General features: G+C 38.6%; 1 protein-coding gene across 1 annotated transcript in view; it reads left to right on the forward strand.

The window, feature by feature from the left end:
• Positions 1-17839, forward strand: part of SLC19A1 (solute carrier family 19 member 1) — a 79088-nt gene that overhangs the window by 17182 nt on the left and 44067 nt on the right. Inside the window, exons 3-5 of the mRNA XM_053698902.1 lie at positions 519-1269; positions 2433-2625; positions 8547-8688. Coding sequence (XP_053554877.1) covers positions 519-1269; positions 2433-2625; positions 8547-8688 — 1086 coding nt within the window. The remainder of the gene's footprint in view (positions 1-518; positions 1270-2432; positions 2626-8546; positions 8689-17839) is intronic.

Below are 17839 nucleotides of genomic sequence, written 5' to 3' on the forward strand. Positions count from 1 at the left end.
ATATATATATATATATATATATATATATATATATATATATATATGAACCCCCTTAGCATGTAAGCTTAAGAGTCCAGCTGTTTTTGTTGATCACCTTCTCAAGAGCTGACTACAACAGTGCAACTCTTGGCAGGGCCCTCTACCCATTTGATCCCTGTAACTGTTTTTTTTTTGTACTCCGCCTTTGTTAATAGCGCTGCAGAATCTGTTGGCGCTCTACAAATAACCAATAATAATAATATTATATATATATATAATGTACCTGTTAATATTTATTACAAAATATATTGTCTGTTCCCCATATAAATTATTTGCAAAAATGTACAAAACCCTTCAGTGTCTTTACTATACAAGCAGTCATGTAGTTCTTTACTATAAAATAATATTTATTTGAAAATCACACTGATTTCATCACTGGATTTTGGCAATCATGAAGGGACTTAAACCTACATCCATATCACTGTAAACTATACCTGTCCATCCTTGTGTCTGACCTTTTCTTTTTTTGCTCTTTCCAGGTAACCAATGAGATCATTCCTGTTCTAAGTTATTCGTACATGGCAGTATTGGTGCCAGTCTTCCTTCTTACAGACTACCTGCGTTATACCCCCGTTTTGGTATTACAAAGTTTAAGTCACATCTCAGTATGGTTACTGCTTATATTTGGCTTAGATGTAATTGCCATGCAATTTATGGAGTTCTTTTATGGAATTACTATGGCGGCTCGTGTGGCCTACTCCTCATATATATTTTCGCTAGTGACCCCATCCAAGTATCAGCGTGCGGCTGGTTACTCACGTTCTGCTGTTCTTTTTGGGGTTTTCACAAGTTCAGTTCTTGGGCAACTCTGTTTGACTCTGGCTGGTGTTCCTTTCCAGACTCTAAATTATATCTCTTTGGGCTTTATGGTGTTTGGATTAGTTCTTACCTTTTTTCTTCGGCGCCCCAAACGGAGCCTCTTTTTTAATAAGAATTTTTCAGAAAAGGTTATACAACAGAATGAACTGCAAAAGATGAACCCTGAACCAAAGGCAGGGGGCGGACTGTGCCCTAGATGGAAGAACTCTGTGTTTATCCGCATGTTGCTGGAACTGAAATTAATAATACGTCAACCCCAGCTGAGATTATGGTCCCTTTGGTGGATTTTTAACTCTGCCGGCTACTATTTGATGTTGTATTATGTGCAGATTTTGTGGAAAGAGGTCTATCCTACCACCGACAACCGGAAAATATACAATGGAGGCGTTGATGCAGCTTCTACCCTCCTTGGTAAGATTCTACACATATAATTAGAAGTAGGTTCTAATGTAAGGCGAAGAGACCGTATAAGATAGTGAGTATTACCTCTTCATACAATCAATTATAATCGTATCAGCATCATACTACAGTATTTAGTATCATAGTAGATTAAATATTTTTAAACTTGGTTTACATAAAATTTCCACAGAGTTTGACAATGTCTAAATGTATTTATTTATTTTTTCCACATTTCCTGTAATTTAATGGTGAAAACTGGGGATTTCCAATTCCCACAAGAATATTCCACAGTTGACAAGCCTATCTCTGCTACTTTCTACTAAGATACTGTAGAAGCTCACTTTTATATGTTCCTAATTGGCTTCAGCAGAGGTTATGAGAAAGAATACTGAAAAAAACAATGCCTACTTTTGGTTTAAAAAAAAAAAAAATATAAAGTAAGGAAGATGTATTGTCAGCTCTTTCAAAAAAAGCAAGTGGCGGAAAGAGCTGTTGAAAAAACAACTGCAGAAAACAAGGTGGTAATGTATTCATAAATTTTTCACATTCGGTTGGTATGTTAACTTACTAAAAAAATGTTTTTAAAACTCTTGTAATTAAAAGATATTTCATGTCGTTTTAAATGAAACAACAAACTTGTCATATTCTCTCTTTTGCATCCAAGATAGGAAGTCAGTGTATCTATTCTAGTTTCAAGTAGACGTAGCAACAAATGCTGAATATATCGGCTGCCAGCTGCATTCGGCTCTATTTGGAGTCTATCTTCTTGTGAAAGTGCAACACACAAAGATCTTGATTTTCAAAGATCTTTGTGTTTTGCACTTTTCACTCCGAATAGATCCAAATGCCCCCGGCAGCAAACATATTCGGCATGCATTGCTACCCGAAAGCAACAAGTGCACATGTCTAGTTTCAAGTCTAGTGTTGAAAGAAGGATGAGTCTGATGTATAATTATGGGTTTTGCTTGCCATAATTAAAGGTAGTTAGGGGTTTGCCTGCTAATAAATAAAGGATTTGGCATGAAGTATTTCATAAAGTCGGCCTTGGCTTGGGAAATAAGAGAGGCCCATGTATGATGACTGTGTACTACTGGCAAGTGACTAGCGCATATCACATATTAATGTGTTTGTGTGGTATAAGATGTTATTTTTTTAAACTTGTATCTGGTCTCCAGGAGCCATTACCTCGTTTGCTGCAGGATATGTGAAGATTCGCTGGAGTTTTTGGTCTGAGTTTGTCATCGGACTAATTACTGCTTTTCAGGCTGGGCTTCTTCTGCTTATGAACACCACCAGCAATATCTGGGTTTGCTACATAGCGTATGTCCTGTTCAGGGGCTCCTATCAATTCCTGGTACCCATTGCCATGTGAGTATTCTTTATACCAAAGCAGAGTGAAGATATTGCAGCAATCTCACTGCTAATACATATTCTATTGGCTCTCCCCAAGGGCATGATGATTTAAAGCTCTCCGCTTAGACAAGAGGATATAAAATAATCCTCCAGCACTGCAAGATCCTTCACAAGATTCTAAAAAGGCACATTGTGCTAATGAAGTAGAGACAAGCCCAGTGCAATATAGCACTGCATGACGTGAGAATTCTGCTGCATTTACACTTTGCGCTTTGTTTTTTTTTTTCTATTACTTTACACTTTATATTATGTACTTTAAGTTTTATTAAATTTAAGATTTTCACTTTCTGTTTTGTATTTCAATGCATTTAGATTCTGTATACAGCAGTGTATTTAGGATTGCGATTTTACAAATTCTGATTATGCTTTGACATTTTCTGTGTCACAAATTAGGGTCACACTTTGTATATTTATGTGTAACTTACTATTGATATTGGACTTTGTATGTTTACTATTTAAAATAAAACTTTTTCATTGAGCAAACGTGTACAAAAGGGTGCTAAACTTGCCCTTTCTGTAACGTTGCACAGCGCTAAATTCAGCGGTGACGTTTGCACCTCTGAACCAATAGCAGTCCGTGTCAACTAACAGGTTTCTGTATGCACGCACCGTTATTGGTTTAGTGGTGCAAACGGCACCTCTTTGGTAGAAGATCATTGTGCCGTGGGCAACCAGAGCTGCTGAATTTAGCGCTGTGCAACGGCACAGAAGCAGTGAGTTTAGCACCCTTTTGTACACATTTGATCTATGAAACTCCCCTTGCTTTTTAGTGATACTAGCCTGTTAAACTTTTGGATTTATCATCATTTTAAGGGCCAATCAGTAAAAACTAAAGTGAAGCCTATAATGTTATTGTTTTAGTTAAAGAGTCATGACATTCTTTCCCCCATGATTCAGATAGAACGTGATTTTAAACAACTTTCCAATTTACTTCTATTTTCTAATTTGCTTAGTTTTTTTTATATCCTTTGTTGAAAAGGATGCCTAAGTAGACTAAGGAGCTGCTGATTGGTGGCTGCACATATATGCCTCCATGTTATTCGTTCATCCAATGCATTCAGCTAGCTCCCAGTAGTGCATTGCTGCTTCTTCAACAAAGGATGCTAAGCTGTTGAAGCAAATTGGATAATAGAAGCAATTTGGAAAGTTGTTCAAAGTTGTATGCTCTGTCTGTATCATTACATTTTTTTTTGGATTTTCATGCCCATTTAAATAAAACAATTTAAATTGTTATTATTAAGGTATTGATTATTTGTCTCCTTCCAATACAGCTGAAAAGTTGATTAAATTTGAATGATTAAACTGAACAGTTCACTTCCTAATAATTATCTATGTATTTCTAATGGTATATAACTAGTTCTATACTAGTTCTAGCTAGATTACGAGTGGAGCGATGTTGCGCATGAGCGATAAGGGGTATATCATGGCTCTTTGTGCACGTCAGAAGTAGTGCACTATTACAAGCTGAAAGTAAACACGTTCGATTCAGTGCAATCACATTTAACTTGCGTCGGGTTAGCGGGACTTCAGAGCTCTGGTTAACTGTAATGCGAGACAAAAAGTGGCACAAAAACGTCAAAAAATACCTTGAAAAATACTCTTAATAACACTGTCTGATAACAATTATTGCAAAACAAAATTGCCTTAAAAAGTTATATGGGCTCAGAGATAGGTCTCAGGTGGTTGAAAAAAAAAAGGCAGACAAAGGGCTTTAACAGAGATACATAAATACACATGTCTAAATATGTATATGTATGTGTGTGTGTATGTGTATATATATATATTTTTTTTTTTTTATAATATATAGGGCTGCAACTAACAATTATTTTCATTATCGATTATTTTTTGATTAATCGACTAATCGGATAAAAAATCAATCAATCATTTTTTCCTATATTTAAAGTAAAATCCATATACTGAGTGTTAGAAATATAAACTTCAGACTAAAACTTTACAACTTTACATTAACACAACTATTGGTCCAATTTTTTTAAGCAGCAGAACAAATTTTTATAATTAAGCAAAAGAAATCCACAAACTGTGAAAAGAGGTGGAACTAGTAATAGGTAAACTACCACTGTTTATAACATTCTGTTATTCACTCTTTCAGAAACTTTTGCATTGAAATGCAAAAATGTCACCATGTCCACATGCTCCTGGCTGAGGCTGGCTCTCTTTTTTGCAAGCTATTTTGCCTGCAGCAGAGAAGAGGCACTCAGATGGTGTTGAGGTGCCTGAGATGTTTTGCCAATTCCACCAAGGTGGGCTATTTATTTTTGTTAGCTCTCCACCAATGCAAGGGAACTGTTAACAAAGTAAGCCTGGTCTTCAATCTGACATAAAAATATCTTGAATATCTATATGCAATGGTTAACAACCAGCTATAAGGTTGGGGGGGGGAATATCTAGTCCACTCTTAAAATAACAGATATATACTTACAGAGGTTGAATTTGGTACATATTCCGATTAATTAAAAATATAAAAAACAAAAAAAGGCAAAAGGGCTAAAGACTATATATCAGTAACAGGATACAGCCTTACACAATTATCTATAGAGTACAAATAATCAGCAATAGGAAGCGATCCGCTAAAAATTGTGCAAACAGGTAATAGTGACATCAATTCATATAACAAATGCCATCAATCTAGGACTAGGTGTAAATAACAAGCTCGGCACTATATCATGCAAAGCACAGTCCCAAATCACTTGATTTAATATAAACAATACAAATGATGACTCCTATTTTTTTTCTGGATTGCACATAAGACAGGGGTAGTTGTAAGCTTTAAAAAAACCTGATAGTGTCCTGAAAAAGTGAAAAGTAAAATGTCTGTAGACGTCCTTTAGGCTAAGGGCATAACCATAAAACACAATACCATGTGCAGGAGCTCATTGGAGTAAAGCAGCTGGTGCTGTGCACAAACCAACTAATTGCAAACCAACTAATCGATTATTAGATTCGTTGACAACTATTTTCATAATCGATTATTATCGATTATGCTGATTAGTTGTTGCAGCTCTAATATAATATATATATAAGTGTGTTTGTGTGTACGTGTGTATAGATGTATGTATTTGTTTTGTTGTATATTTACTGTACATATTTTACAGTATGGGTTGTTTTTTTTTTTAATTGACTTCTATAGGAGCAGTTAATGCAGTCGCGTTATACAGTATATATTTTATATATTTATTTTTATTTTTTTGCGCACATCAGGTTTACACTTGGACGCAATCTATATACTTTTAATTTGTAATACAAGCTCAACCCAACACGCGCAAAAAGCCTCCGTCTAGCAGAGTTAACACGCAAGCGGGAGAGCTAATTTGAACTTCACTCATAACCTAACCCTAAATGGGTAATTTTCTGATATAACTGGAAAAATAATCTGAAAAGTTATTATTCTAAAAATGAAACCTATATGTAGAAAACCATGATTTAAATCAAGTTTTACTGACTAGTGATTTAAATTGTGATACCCTGATACAGTGCATTTAAAATTTATGAGAAATCAAGGTGAGAAATAAAATTGTGTTAAATCCACAGGGCGTTGTTGCTATGTTGCTTGAACTATTAAAGAGGGATTCAACTTAAAGGGACATGAAACCCCAAATTCCAAATTTTTCTTTCACAATTCAGATAGAGAATGCAATGTTAAACAACTTTCTAATTTACTTCTATTATCACATTTTCTTCATTTTCTTGGTATCTTTAGTTGAAAAACAGTCATATAAGCTCAGGAGCATGTACATGTCTGGAGCACTATATGGCAGCAGTTTTTCAAGAATGTTATCCATATGCAAGTGTACAAGATGGGAGCACTATTTCCTGTCATGCAGTGCTCCAAGCACCTACCTAGGTAGCTCTTCAACAAAGAATACCATGGAAACTGCACATTTATAATAGAAGTAAATTGGAAAGTTTTTTTAAAATAGTTTTCTCTGTCTGAATTACCAAAGCATTTTTTTTGGTTTAATTTCCCTTTTAAGGGACATTTTTTCTACCTTAATTCCGATTGGCTGATAGAATCCTATCAACCAATCGGAATTCAAGGGACGCCATCTTGGATGACATAATTTAAAGGAACCTTCATTCGTCAGGAGTCGTCGGAAGAAGAGGATGCTCCGTGTCGGCTGGCTTCAAGATGGACCCGCTCCGGATGGATGAAGATAGAAGATGCCGCCTGGATGAAGACTTCTGCCCGGATCGGATGGAGACTTCTGCCCCTATGGAGGACCACTTGTGCCTAGCTGGGTGAAGACGGCTCAAGGTAGGGTGATCTTCAAGGGGGTAGTGTTAGGTTTTATTAAGGGGGTATTGGGTGGGTTTTAGAATAGGGTTGGGTGTGTGGGTGGTGGGTTTTAATGTTGGGGGGGTATTGTCTTTTTTTTTTTTTTTTTACAGGTAAAAGAGCTGATTACTTTGGGGCAATGCCCCGCAAATGGCCCTTTTAAGGGCTATTTGTAATTTAGTATACGGTAGGGAATTTTATTATTTTGGGGGGCTTTTTTATTTTATTAGGGGGATTAGATTAGGTGTAATTAGTTTAAAATTCTTGTAATTATTTTATTATTTTTTGTAATTTAGTGGGGTTTTTTTTGTACTTTAGTTTATTTAATTTAATTGTATTTAATTGTAGTTAGTTTAGGTAATTTATTTAATGATAGTGTAGTGTTAGGTGTAATTGTAACTTAGGTTTTATTTTACAGGTATATTTGTCTTTATTTTAACTAGGAAGTTATTATATAGTTAATAACTATTTAATAACTATTGTACCTAGTTAAAATAAATACAAACTTGCCTGTAAAATAAAAATAAACCCTAAGATAGCTACAATGTAACTATTAGTTATATTGTAGCCATCTTAGGGTTTATTTTATAGGTAAGTATTTAGTTTTAAATAGGATTAATTTATTTAATTGTAGTAATTTTATTTTGTTTTATTTAAATTATATTTAAGTTAGGGGGGTGTTAGACTTAGGTTTAGGGGTTAATAAATTTAATACAGTAGCGTCGACGATGGGGGCGGCAGATTAGGGGTTATTAATTGTAGGTAGGTTGCGGCGACGTTGGGGGGGCAGATTAGGGGTTAATAATATAATGTAGGTGGCGACGATGTTGGGGGCGGCAGATTAGGGGTTAATAAGTGTAATATTAAGGGTGTTTAGACTCGGGGTTCATGTTAGGGTGTTAGGTGTAGACATAACTTTTATTTCCCCATAGGAATCAATGGGGCTGCTTTAGAAGCTGAACGCTGCTTTTTTGCAGGTGTTAGGTTTTTTTTCAGCCGATTCTGCCCCATTGATTCCTATGGGGAAATCGTGCACAAGCACGTTTTGCCAGCTCACCGCTACCGTAAGCAGCGCTGGTATTGAGGTGAGATGTGGAGCAAAATTTTGCTCTACGCTCACCTTTTTGCGGCTAACGCCGGGTTTAAAACTTGTCATACCAGCGTTGTCTTAAGTGAGCGGTGAGAAAAAAATGCTCATTAGCAACTCACCCCTGTTACCGCAAAACTCGTAATCTCGGTGTTAATGTTTTTAGTGACACCGTGTATAATGCTACTTATAAATGCTTGTTGTTTTTATTTTTTTTAGATCACTAAAATAAATTAACACAGCACTTTCAGTGTCAAAAATGTGTAACAGTTCATCTTAGATATGACATATAGGTCAGAAATATGCTAAGGGTAACTCAAAGCTATATAAATATTCTGAACAACTGACTTATGGGTATTTTCTTTAAATAACTGATGTATTCAGAAAACCAGATTTATTTCTGTCAGTGTAAACACCAAGCACATTCCACCTTTTGTTTTAATCTATCATACTAGGAACCATGATGTTAACCCAACGATTTTTGCTTGTTTTCAGTTTCCAGATTGCAAGCTCTCTGTCCAAGGAGCTGTGTGCTCTGGTGTTTGGCGTTAATACATTCTTTGCCACAGTCCTGAAATCAATAATTACTATCATCATCTCTGACAAGAGGGGACTGGCCCTATCTGTACAACCTCAGGTACCTAAGTGTGTGTTTAATCGCTGTTAGAAGCAGCAATGATACTGTTGTATAAATTATACTGTTGTATAGAGTGTGTATTCATTTTAATACTAGATTATGTGTGTGTATTACACTTGTGTCATGTTGTTTTTATAGATTTACTACTAGATTAGCAAAAAATGCACTGATATACAGCGCTATCAAGCCAAACATGCATGAAATGTGGCCACCTACTGATCACAATCAAGACACGGGAGCAGTAGCACACATACCTGTGGGCACATATGCAACACTGCCCAGGTGTGCGTTCTTGTACAGGAAACAAAAAGTGCTTGCAATTTTACAAACTTTATTGTCTGAGACAGATATGCAAACACTCAGCAGGAGTGTGCACTCCACACAAGTTCCCACCTCTTTTCTTACATATGATGGTGAGAGATCACAAGCCTTAATGTGTGGGATTGAATTCCCGCCACTAGCAAGATGCAAAGAATCCAAAACCAAAAGAGCTTTTAAGCCCTCCCACCTTCCATTACTACACAGTTTTGTTCTTTGCCTCCCAGGAGTGATGGTGAAGATAGATATGCTTCTGTTAATTGCAAACTTTGGAAGATTTTAAGGATGCTCAGACCTATGTGAGACCAATTACCCCTTAGATATACTACATCAATTTATTGGATCCAGAAGTATTAGGTTATAAACACAGTAGCCCCCTTTTGTGGGATTATAGTACTTCTATTCCATATCCTCTGCTGTTAACTTCACAGCATCAGATGGGCTCTCTTTTAGATACAGCTGTTTGGATTTACTGGTAAGCTCAATGGAGGGGTGCTTCTCTCAGGTAAGTTAACAAACACCTCTCACATAGCCAACAGGCTGTTTGTAGGTACATTAATTGTATAGCATAGCCAGGGGACTCAGGTAACACCTTCAGACGCTATTTGTTTTTTTTCAGTATTGGGAACAATTTGTCAATCAAATGCTTTATTGCATGGGGTTATGTGGGCTCTCAGGATCCTTTTATGCACCTTAGCAGCTAAAAAATAGTTTCTCTTGTAAGGTGTATCCAGTCCACGGGTTCATCCATTACTTGTGGGATATTCTCCTTCCCAACAGGAAGTTGCAAGAGGACACCCACAGCAGAGCAGTCTATATAGCTCCTCCCCTAACTGCCACTCCCAGTCATTCTCTTGCAACTCTCGACAAGATAGGCAGTATCAAGAGATATGTGGTGACTTAGTGTAGTTTTTACCTTCAATCAAGAGTTTGTTATTTTTAAACGGTACCGGCGTCGTACTGTTTTACTCCTAGGCAGAAATTAGAAGAAGAATCTGCCTGGAGGTTGATGATCTTAGCGGTTTGTAACTAAGGTCCATTGCTGTTCTCACGCATAACTGAAGAGTATGGGAAAGACTTCAGTTGGGGGAACGGTTTGCAGTTTACCTGCCTTGAGGTATGTTCAGTATATTTATTTCTAGAGAGATGATAAGATCTAGAAAATGCTGACAGAGCCTTTTATAATTGAGGTAAGCCTGATGCAGTGATTTAACAACAACTGGGATCATGCTTACAAATATGGATAATATTCATGTTAAAGCTCATATTTCTTTGTGACAAAACGTTTACATGTTATATAGAAAGAACGTTTTTTCTCTGAGGGTGATAAATCGGGGGTTTTTTGGGGTCTAGTTTCCACATGGCTAGTCAGATACTCCTAGGAGTATTTTCTTAAGGCCCTCTGACATCGAGTGCATGGTGGGAGGGGCCTATTTTCGCGCTCTAGATGCGCAGTTCTTATTCAGACTGAGACATCCAGCTTCCCTGAAGGAGTCCCCTGGCATCTGAGGACCACTAAAGAGGGCTTATTTCTTCCCTAAATCGTATTTGATGGCAGGTAGGAGCCACAGCAGAGCTGTGGCAAAGTGTTTAACTGTTTATTAACGTTTTTTAACGTTTTTCAAATCCGGTTTGGGGCCTAAAGGGTTAATCATCCATTTGCAAGTGGGTGCAATGCTGCTTTAGTCCCTTATACACACTGTAAAAATTTCGAAGTTTACTACTTTTTAACACTGTTTTGCAGTTTATGTGATATGTCTGACATATAGGAAACTCCTTGTTCAATATGTTTAGAAGCCATTGTGGAACCCCCTCTTAGAATGTGTACCAAATGTACTGAAATTTCTATAAATTATAAAGACCATATTATGGCATTTAAAGATTTATCACCAGAGGTTTCTCAGACTGACAAAAGGGAGGTTATGCCATCTAGCTCTCCCCACGTGTCAGAACCTTTAACTCCTGCTCAAGTGACGCCAAGTACATCTAGCGCGTCCAATGCATTTACCTTACAGGACATGGCGGCAGTTATGAATGTTACCCTCACAGAGGTATTGTCCAAACTGCCAGGGTTACAAGGAAAGCGAGACAGCTCTGGGGCTAGAACAAATACAGAGCTTTCTGACGCTTTAGTAGCTATGTCCGATATACCCTCACAATGCTCCGAAGCCGCGGCAAGGGAGTTGCTATCTGAGGGTGAGATTTCAGATTCAGGGAAGTCGTTACTTCAGTCCGATTCTGAAATGACAGCCTTTAAATTTAAGCTTGAACACCTCCGCTTATTGCTGAGGGAGGTTTTAGCGACTCTGGATGACTGTGACCCCATTGTAGTTCCAGAGAAACTGTGTAAAATGGATAAATACTTTGCAGTGCCTGTTTACACTGATGTCGTTCCAGTCCCTAAGAGGTTCTCGGAAATTATTACTAAGGAATGGGATAGACCAGGTGTTCCGTTCTCTCCCCCTCCTGCTTTTAAAAAGATGTTTCCCATAGATGCCGCCATACGGGACTCGTGGCAGACGGTTCCTAAGGTGGAGGGTGCTGTTTCTACCCTAGCTAAGCGTACAACAATCCCCGTCGAGGACAGTTGTGCTTTCTTAGATCCTATGGATAAAAAATTGGAGGGTCTCCTTAAGAAAATTTTTATCCATCAAGGTTTTATTCTCCAGCCTCTTGCATGCATTGCCCCAGTTACTGCTGCAGCGGCTTTTTGGTTCGAGTCTCTTGAGGAGGCTCTACAGGTGGAGACCCCGTTAGATGATATTTTAGACAGGATTAAAGCTCTCAAGTTAGCTAATTCCTTTATTTCTGACGCCGTTTTTCATCTAACCAAACTAACGGCTAAGAATTCAGGTTTTGCCATTCTGGCGTGCAGGGGGCTATGGCTTAAGTCCTGGTCAGCAGACGTTACTTCAAAGTCTAAGCTTCTTAACACCCCCTTCAAAGGACGGACCTTATTCGGGCCGGGCCTGAAGGAGATCATTTCTGATATTACTGGAGGAAAAGGTCACGCCCTTCCTCAGGATAGGTCCAATAAATTAAGGACCAAACAGAATAATTTTCGTTCATTTCGAAACTTCAAGAGTGGCGCAGCTTCAGCTTCCTCTAATGCAAAACAAGAGGGAAATTTTGCCCAGTCCAAACCAGTCTGGAGACCGAACCAGGCTTGGAACAAGGGGAAGCAGGCCAAAAAACCTTCTGCTGCCTCTAAGACAGCATGAAGGAGTAGCCCCCGATCCAGGACTGGATCTAGTAAGGGGCAGACTTTCTCTATTCGCCCAGGCTTGGGCAAGAAACGTCCAGGATCCCTGGGCATTAGAGATTGTTTCTCAGGGATATCTTCTGGACTTCAAAGCTTCGTCTCCAAAGGGGAGATTTCATCTCTCACAATTATCTGTAAACCAGATAAAGAGAGAGGCATTCTTACGTTGTGTTCAAGACCTACTGGTTATGGGAGTGATCCACCCAGTTCCAAGGGAGGAACAGGGGCAGGGTTTCTATTCAAATCTGTTTATAGTTCCCAAAAAAGAAGGAACTTTAAGACCAATCTTGGATCTCAAGATCCTAAACAAATTTCTCAGGGTCCCATCCTTCAAGATGGAGACTATCCGAACCATCCTTCCTATGATCCAGGAAGGTCAATATATGACTACCGTGGACTTAAAGGATGCTTATCTCCACATTCCAATTCACAGAGATCATCATCAGTTCCTCAGGTTCGCCTTCTTAGACAGGCATTACCAGTTTGTGGCTCTTCCCTTCGGGTTAGCCACGGCACCAAGAATCTTTACGAAGGTTCTAGGGTCCCTACTGGCGGTTCTAAGGCCACAGGGCATAGCGGTGGCTCCTTACCTAGATGACATTCTGATACAGGCGTCGACTTTTCAAATCGCCAAGTCCCGTACGGACAGAGGTCAGATTATCAAAGCTTCTAACTTCCTGCCGTGCTCTTCATTCCACTTCTCGGCCGTCAGTGACTCAGTGTATGGAAGTAATCTGCCTAATGGTAGCGGCAATGGACATAGTTCCGTTTGCCTGCCTGCATCTCAGACCACTGCAACTTTGCATGCTCAATCAGTGGAATGGGGACTACACAGATTTGTTCCCTCTGCTAAATCTGGATAAAAGAGACCAGAGATTCTCTTCTCTGGTGGTTATCTCGGGTCCATCTGTCCAGGGGAATGAGTTTCCGCAGGCCAGATTGGACTATAGTGACGACAGATGCCAGCCTTCTGGGCTGGGGCGCAGTCTGGGACTCCCTGAAGGCTCAGGGTTCGTGGACTCAGGAGGAAGCCCTCCTTCCGATAAACATTCTGGAACTGAGAGCGATATTCAATGCTCTTCAGGCTTGGCCTCAACTAGCTGCAGTCAGGTTCATCAGATTTCAGTCGGACAATATCACAACTGTAGCCTATATCAACCATCAGGGGGGAACAAGAAGCTCCCTGGCAATGTTGGAGGTTTCAAAGATAATTCTATGGGCAGAGGTTCACTCTTGCCATCTCTCAGCTATCCATATCCCAGGAGTAGAGAACTGGGAGGCGGATTTTCTAAGTCGGCAGACTTTTCATCCGGGGGAGTGGGAGCTCCATCCGGAGGTATTTGCCCAGCTAATTCAACTATGGGGCAAACCAGAACTGGATCTGATGGTGTCTCGTCAGAACGCCAAGCTTCCTTGTTACGGGTCCAGGTCAAGGGATCCCCAGGCAGCGCTGATAGATGCTCTAGCAGTGCCCTGGTCCTTCAGCCTGGCTTATGTGTTCCCACCATTTCCTCTCCTCCCTCGTCTGATTGCCAAGATCAAGCAGGAGAGAGCTTCTGTGATTTTGATAGCACCTGCGTGGCCACGCAGGACTTGGTATGCAGATCTGGTGGACATGTTATCTTTTCCACCATGGACTCTGCCGCTGAGGCAGGACCTTCTACTCCAAGGTCCATTCAAACATCCAAATCTAATGTCTCTGCGGCTGACTGCTTGGAGATTGAACGCTTGATTTTATCAAAACGTGGTTTCTCCGAGTCGGTCATTGATACCTTAATTCAGGCTCGAAAGCCTGTCACCAGGAAAATCTATCATAAGATATGGTGTAAATATCTTCACTGGTGTGAATCCAAGGGTTACTCATGGAGTAAAGTCAGGATTCCTAGGATATTATCCTTTCTCCAAGAAGGATTGGAGATGGGATTGTCAGCTAGTTCCTTAAAGGGACAGATTTCTGCTCTGTCTATTCTTCTGCACAAGCGTCTGGCAGATGTTCCAGACGTTCAGGCGTTTTGTCAGGCTTTAGTTAGAATCAAGCCTGTGTTTAAACCTGTTGTTCCGCCATGGAGTTTAAATTTAGTTCTTAAAGTTCTTCAAGGGGTTCCGTTTGAACCTCTGCATTCCATAGATAGATATCAAGCTTTTATCTTGGAAAGTGCTGTTTTTGGTAGCTATCTCTTCGGCTCGAAGAGTTTCAGGACTATCTGCCTTACAGTGTGATTCCCATTATCTGATCTTCCATGCAGATAAGGTAGTTTTGCGTACCAAACCTGGTTTTCTTCCTAAGGTGGTATCTAATAAGAATATCAATCAGGAGATTGTTGCTCCGTCACTGTGTCCTAATCCTTCTTCAAAGAAGGAACTTCCTATTACACAATCTTGACGTGGTTCGTGCTTTAAAGTTTTATTTACAAGCTACTAAGGATTTTCGTCAAACATCTGCATTGTTTGTCGTCTACTCTGGACAGAGGAGAGGCCAAAAGGCTTCAGCATCTTCTCTTTCTTTTTGGCTGAGAAGCATAATCCGTTTAGCTTATGAGACTGCTGGCCAGCAGCCTCCTGAAAGAATTACAGCTCATTCCACTAGAGCGGTAGCTTCCACATGGGCTTTTAAAAATGAGGCCTCTGTTGAACAGATTTGTAAGGCGGCGACTTGGTCTTCGCTTCATACTTTTTCTAAATTCTACAAATTTGATACTTTTGCTTCCTAAGAAACTATTTTTGGGAGAAAGATCTTGCAGGCAGTGGTGCCTTCCGTTTAAGTTCCTGCCTTGTCCCTCCCTTCATCCGTGTCCTAAAGCTTTGGCTTTGGTATCCCACAAGTAATGGATGAACCCGTGGACTGGATACACCTTACAAGAGAAAACTAAATTTATGCTTACCTGATAAATTTCTTTCTCTTGTAGTGTATCCAGTCCACAGCCCGCCCTGTCACTTTAAGGCAAGTGTTTTTTATTTTTAAACTACAGTCACCACTGCACCTTATATTTTCTCCTTTTTTCTTGCTTGTCTTCGGTCGAATGACTGGGAGTGGCAGTTAGGGGAGGAGCTATATAGACAGCTCTGATGTGGGTGTCCTCTTGCAACTTCCTGTTGGGAAGGAGAATATCCCACAAGTAATGGATGAACCCGTGGACTGGATACACCACAAGAGAAAAAAATTTATCAGATAAGCATAAATTTTGTTTTTTAAGAACATTTTAATTGTTTGAGGTATACCACTTTAAGAAACTAGCAGTCGCTAAAAATCATTAGCGCTTGTCAGCGGTTGACGACGGTCAGCAATCTTTCTCTCAGGAAGTAAATTTTTTTTGGTTGTGGCTCTATTTTTACTCTACTTATACTTTTTTATTTTATTTTTCCCCGATGAGTTTTGGCGCCCTTTTTTTCTCAATGAGGGAATTTTCTCTGCAGTGGGGAAACAAACAGCTTTTCATTCCATTTCTTCTAAGATCTTTCTGCTCAAGGGGTTAAGTACTCTATAAGACAACAGGAGCTTCTAATAATAATATTAAAGAGTCTTGGTTGTCTACATGTAGAAAATTGTATCTACTCTTGTATTAATGCAAATTTCTTTTTCTTGAAACTTATTGCAAAAGATGAATTTATATTTATTTAACTGTTTTCATTCATTGTGTTTAAACAGTTTGATATTACATTTATGAAGTCAAACATTTCAGTCCCCTCTGTTTCCTTGTCATACTCCTTAGATGGGAGTTCTACTAATCATACCACTGTTCAATTTTTATGTGTACTCTGCAAAACTGTGCCAGTTAAGTCAGCCTAGTCATTTATGTACAGGCCCATTTCTCATTTCTTGCATACACAGGCACAACACTATACTGTACTCAATTTCTAAATATGAATGTGTATGTATGTGCAGATATTGAATAAATAGATCATGTCTAATTACATGAGCAGCATTGTACAGTGTATTAATATATGCAAAAGTCTATGTACAGGCAGACACTGGTTAGTCAGCACATGACTAATTTCATGTACTACAGTGTGCACAGTTTATCAATATGCATAAGTATATGTTTATACACTTGCTGTCAAGACAGTTTGTGACTAATTACATGTAAAACATGAACATATTCTATTAATATATACATGTGTATCGGTATATGCAGATACTGTATATATAACACATGGCTAATTTCATGTACATCATTGTACACTGTGTATTAAGATATGCATGTCTATGTACGGTATATGCAGATTCTGTATATTCAGATCTTGGCTAACGTGCACAGTACACACAGAACTATTCTCCGTGTACAAGTGTATTCAGATACTTTATAGAATATGTTTCACAAATTTCATGTCAACAGTGTAAACAGTGTATTTATATTGGCATAAGTGTATGTGTATGTAGATTCTGTATTATCAGAACATAGCTATTACTTGTGCTACAGTGCACACTTTTTGTTTTTTTCTATATACATAAGTACACAGATGTAGCTATTCTATTGTCAAAATAGGTGTATTTACATTTGTATCATTGAACCATGTGTATCATAATTTGTACAGATGTATATGTCTGCACATCGTGTTTTATACACAACATGACTAATTTAGTTGTGCAACAGGTACATTGAATATCATATAAGCTATAGTGTATCTATATGCAGAAAATTTGCAATTAGACGTAGTCACTCACTTGTGCAGCACCACACACAGTGTGACTGTAAATGCATAGGTGTATGTAGTTGCTGATAGTCCATGTATATAAAGTCTAATTTCCTGTGCAGGAGCTGTCTGATTTCCTATTTCATCCAGTATTAGCCATTATCCGGCTTTGCTTTATTGGTTCCTACGTGGTAGTTAAGGTAAACTCCTCAGCACAGGCAATTCCTAAAGTTCTATCTAAAGGATTTCATGTTTTCCTTTGGGTTACTTTATAAGGATTTAACCTTTTCCCTTTCTGCCATGTCTGCATTCATGCATTTTGGGGAATCTGTCATCCTTATTTTGCCATACTTTCTCTACTGAGATGATTTGACAGTACTTCTGTCTGTCAGTTGAATTTGTCTAGAGATTATGTTTTTTTTTCTGATGATCAGTAGTCAATTTCTGATGTATGTCAACAAATAGTTATCTTATACCAGTTAACTTGTTTAGTTTATGAGATTATATTTTCTCCTTTTTGCACTTACTCTTTTACTACTCCTTTAGGGGATAGTTCTTCATTTAGAAATCTCATGATCTAAATTTAGATTTTCTCCTAAATTCATTTTTTTCCAGGATATTTCCATAATCCAGCTGTTAAGAGTAGCAAGTATAGCAAGACCTATGGCCTTGGGCTGTTACTGCCTTTCTTGTTGTAGATCATTCTAGTCCATAATAGCATTGAATGATGTGTACCTTCATATCCTTCATATCCTTAGTACAACATTATTAGTTGCACTGTTTTTAGGTCCAAATTTTCCATTTTTTGCCCTTTGTTTTGGGTTGATATCTGTCTCCCGCATAGATCTGGGATCATACTCTTTGTTTTCTATAATCAGGACTCTAGGAATCTCAGCATGATATACCTTTTCAGGCACCATCTTTATGTTTGGCGATTTC

This window comes from Bombina bombina, chromosome 1 (assembly GCF_027579735.1).
Source record: "Bombina bombina isolate aBomBom1 chromosome 1, aBomBom1.pri, whole genome shotgun sequence".
Classification (NCBI taxonomy): Eukaryota; Metazoa; Chordata; class Amphibia; order Anura; family Bombinatoridae; genus Bombina; species Bombina bombina.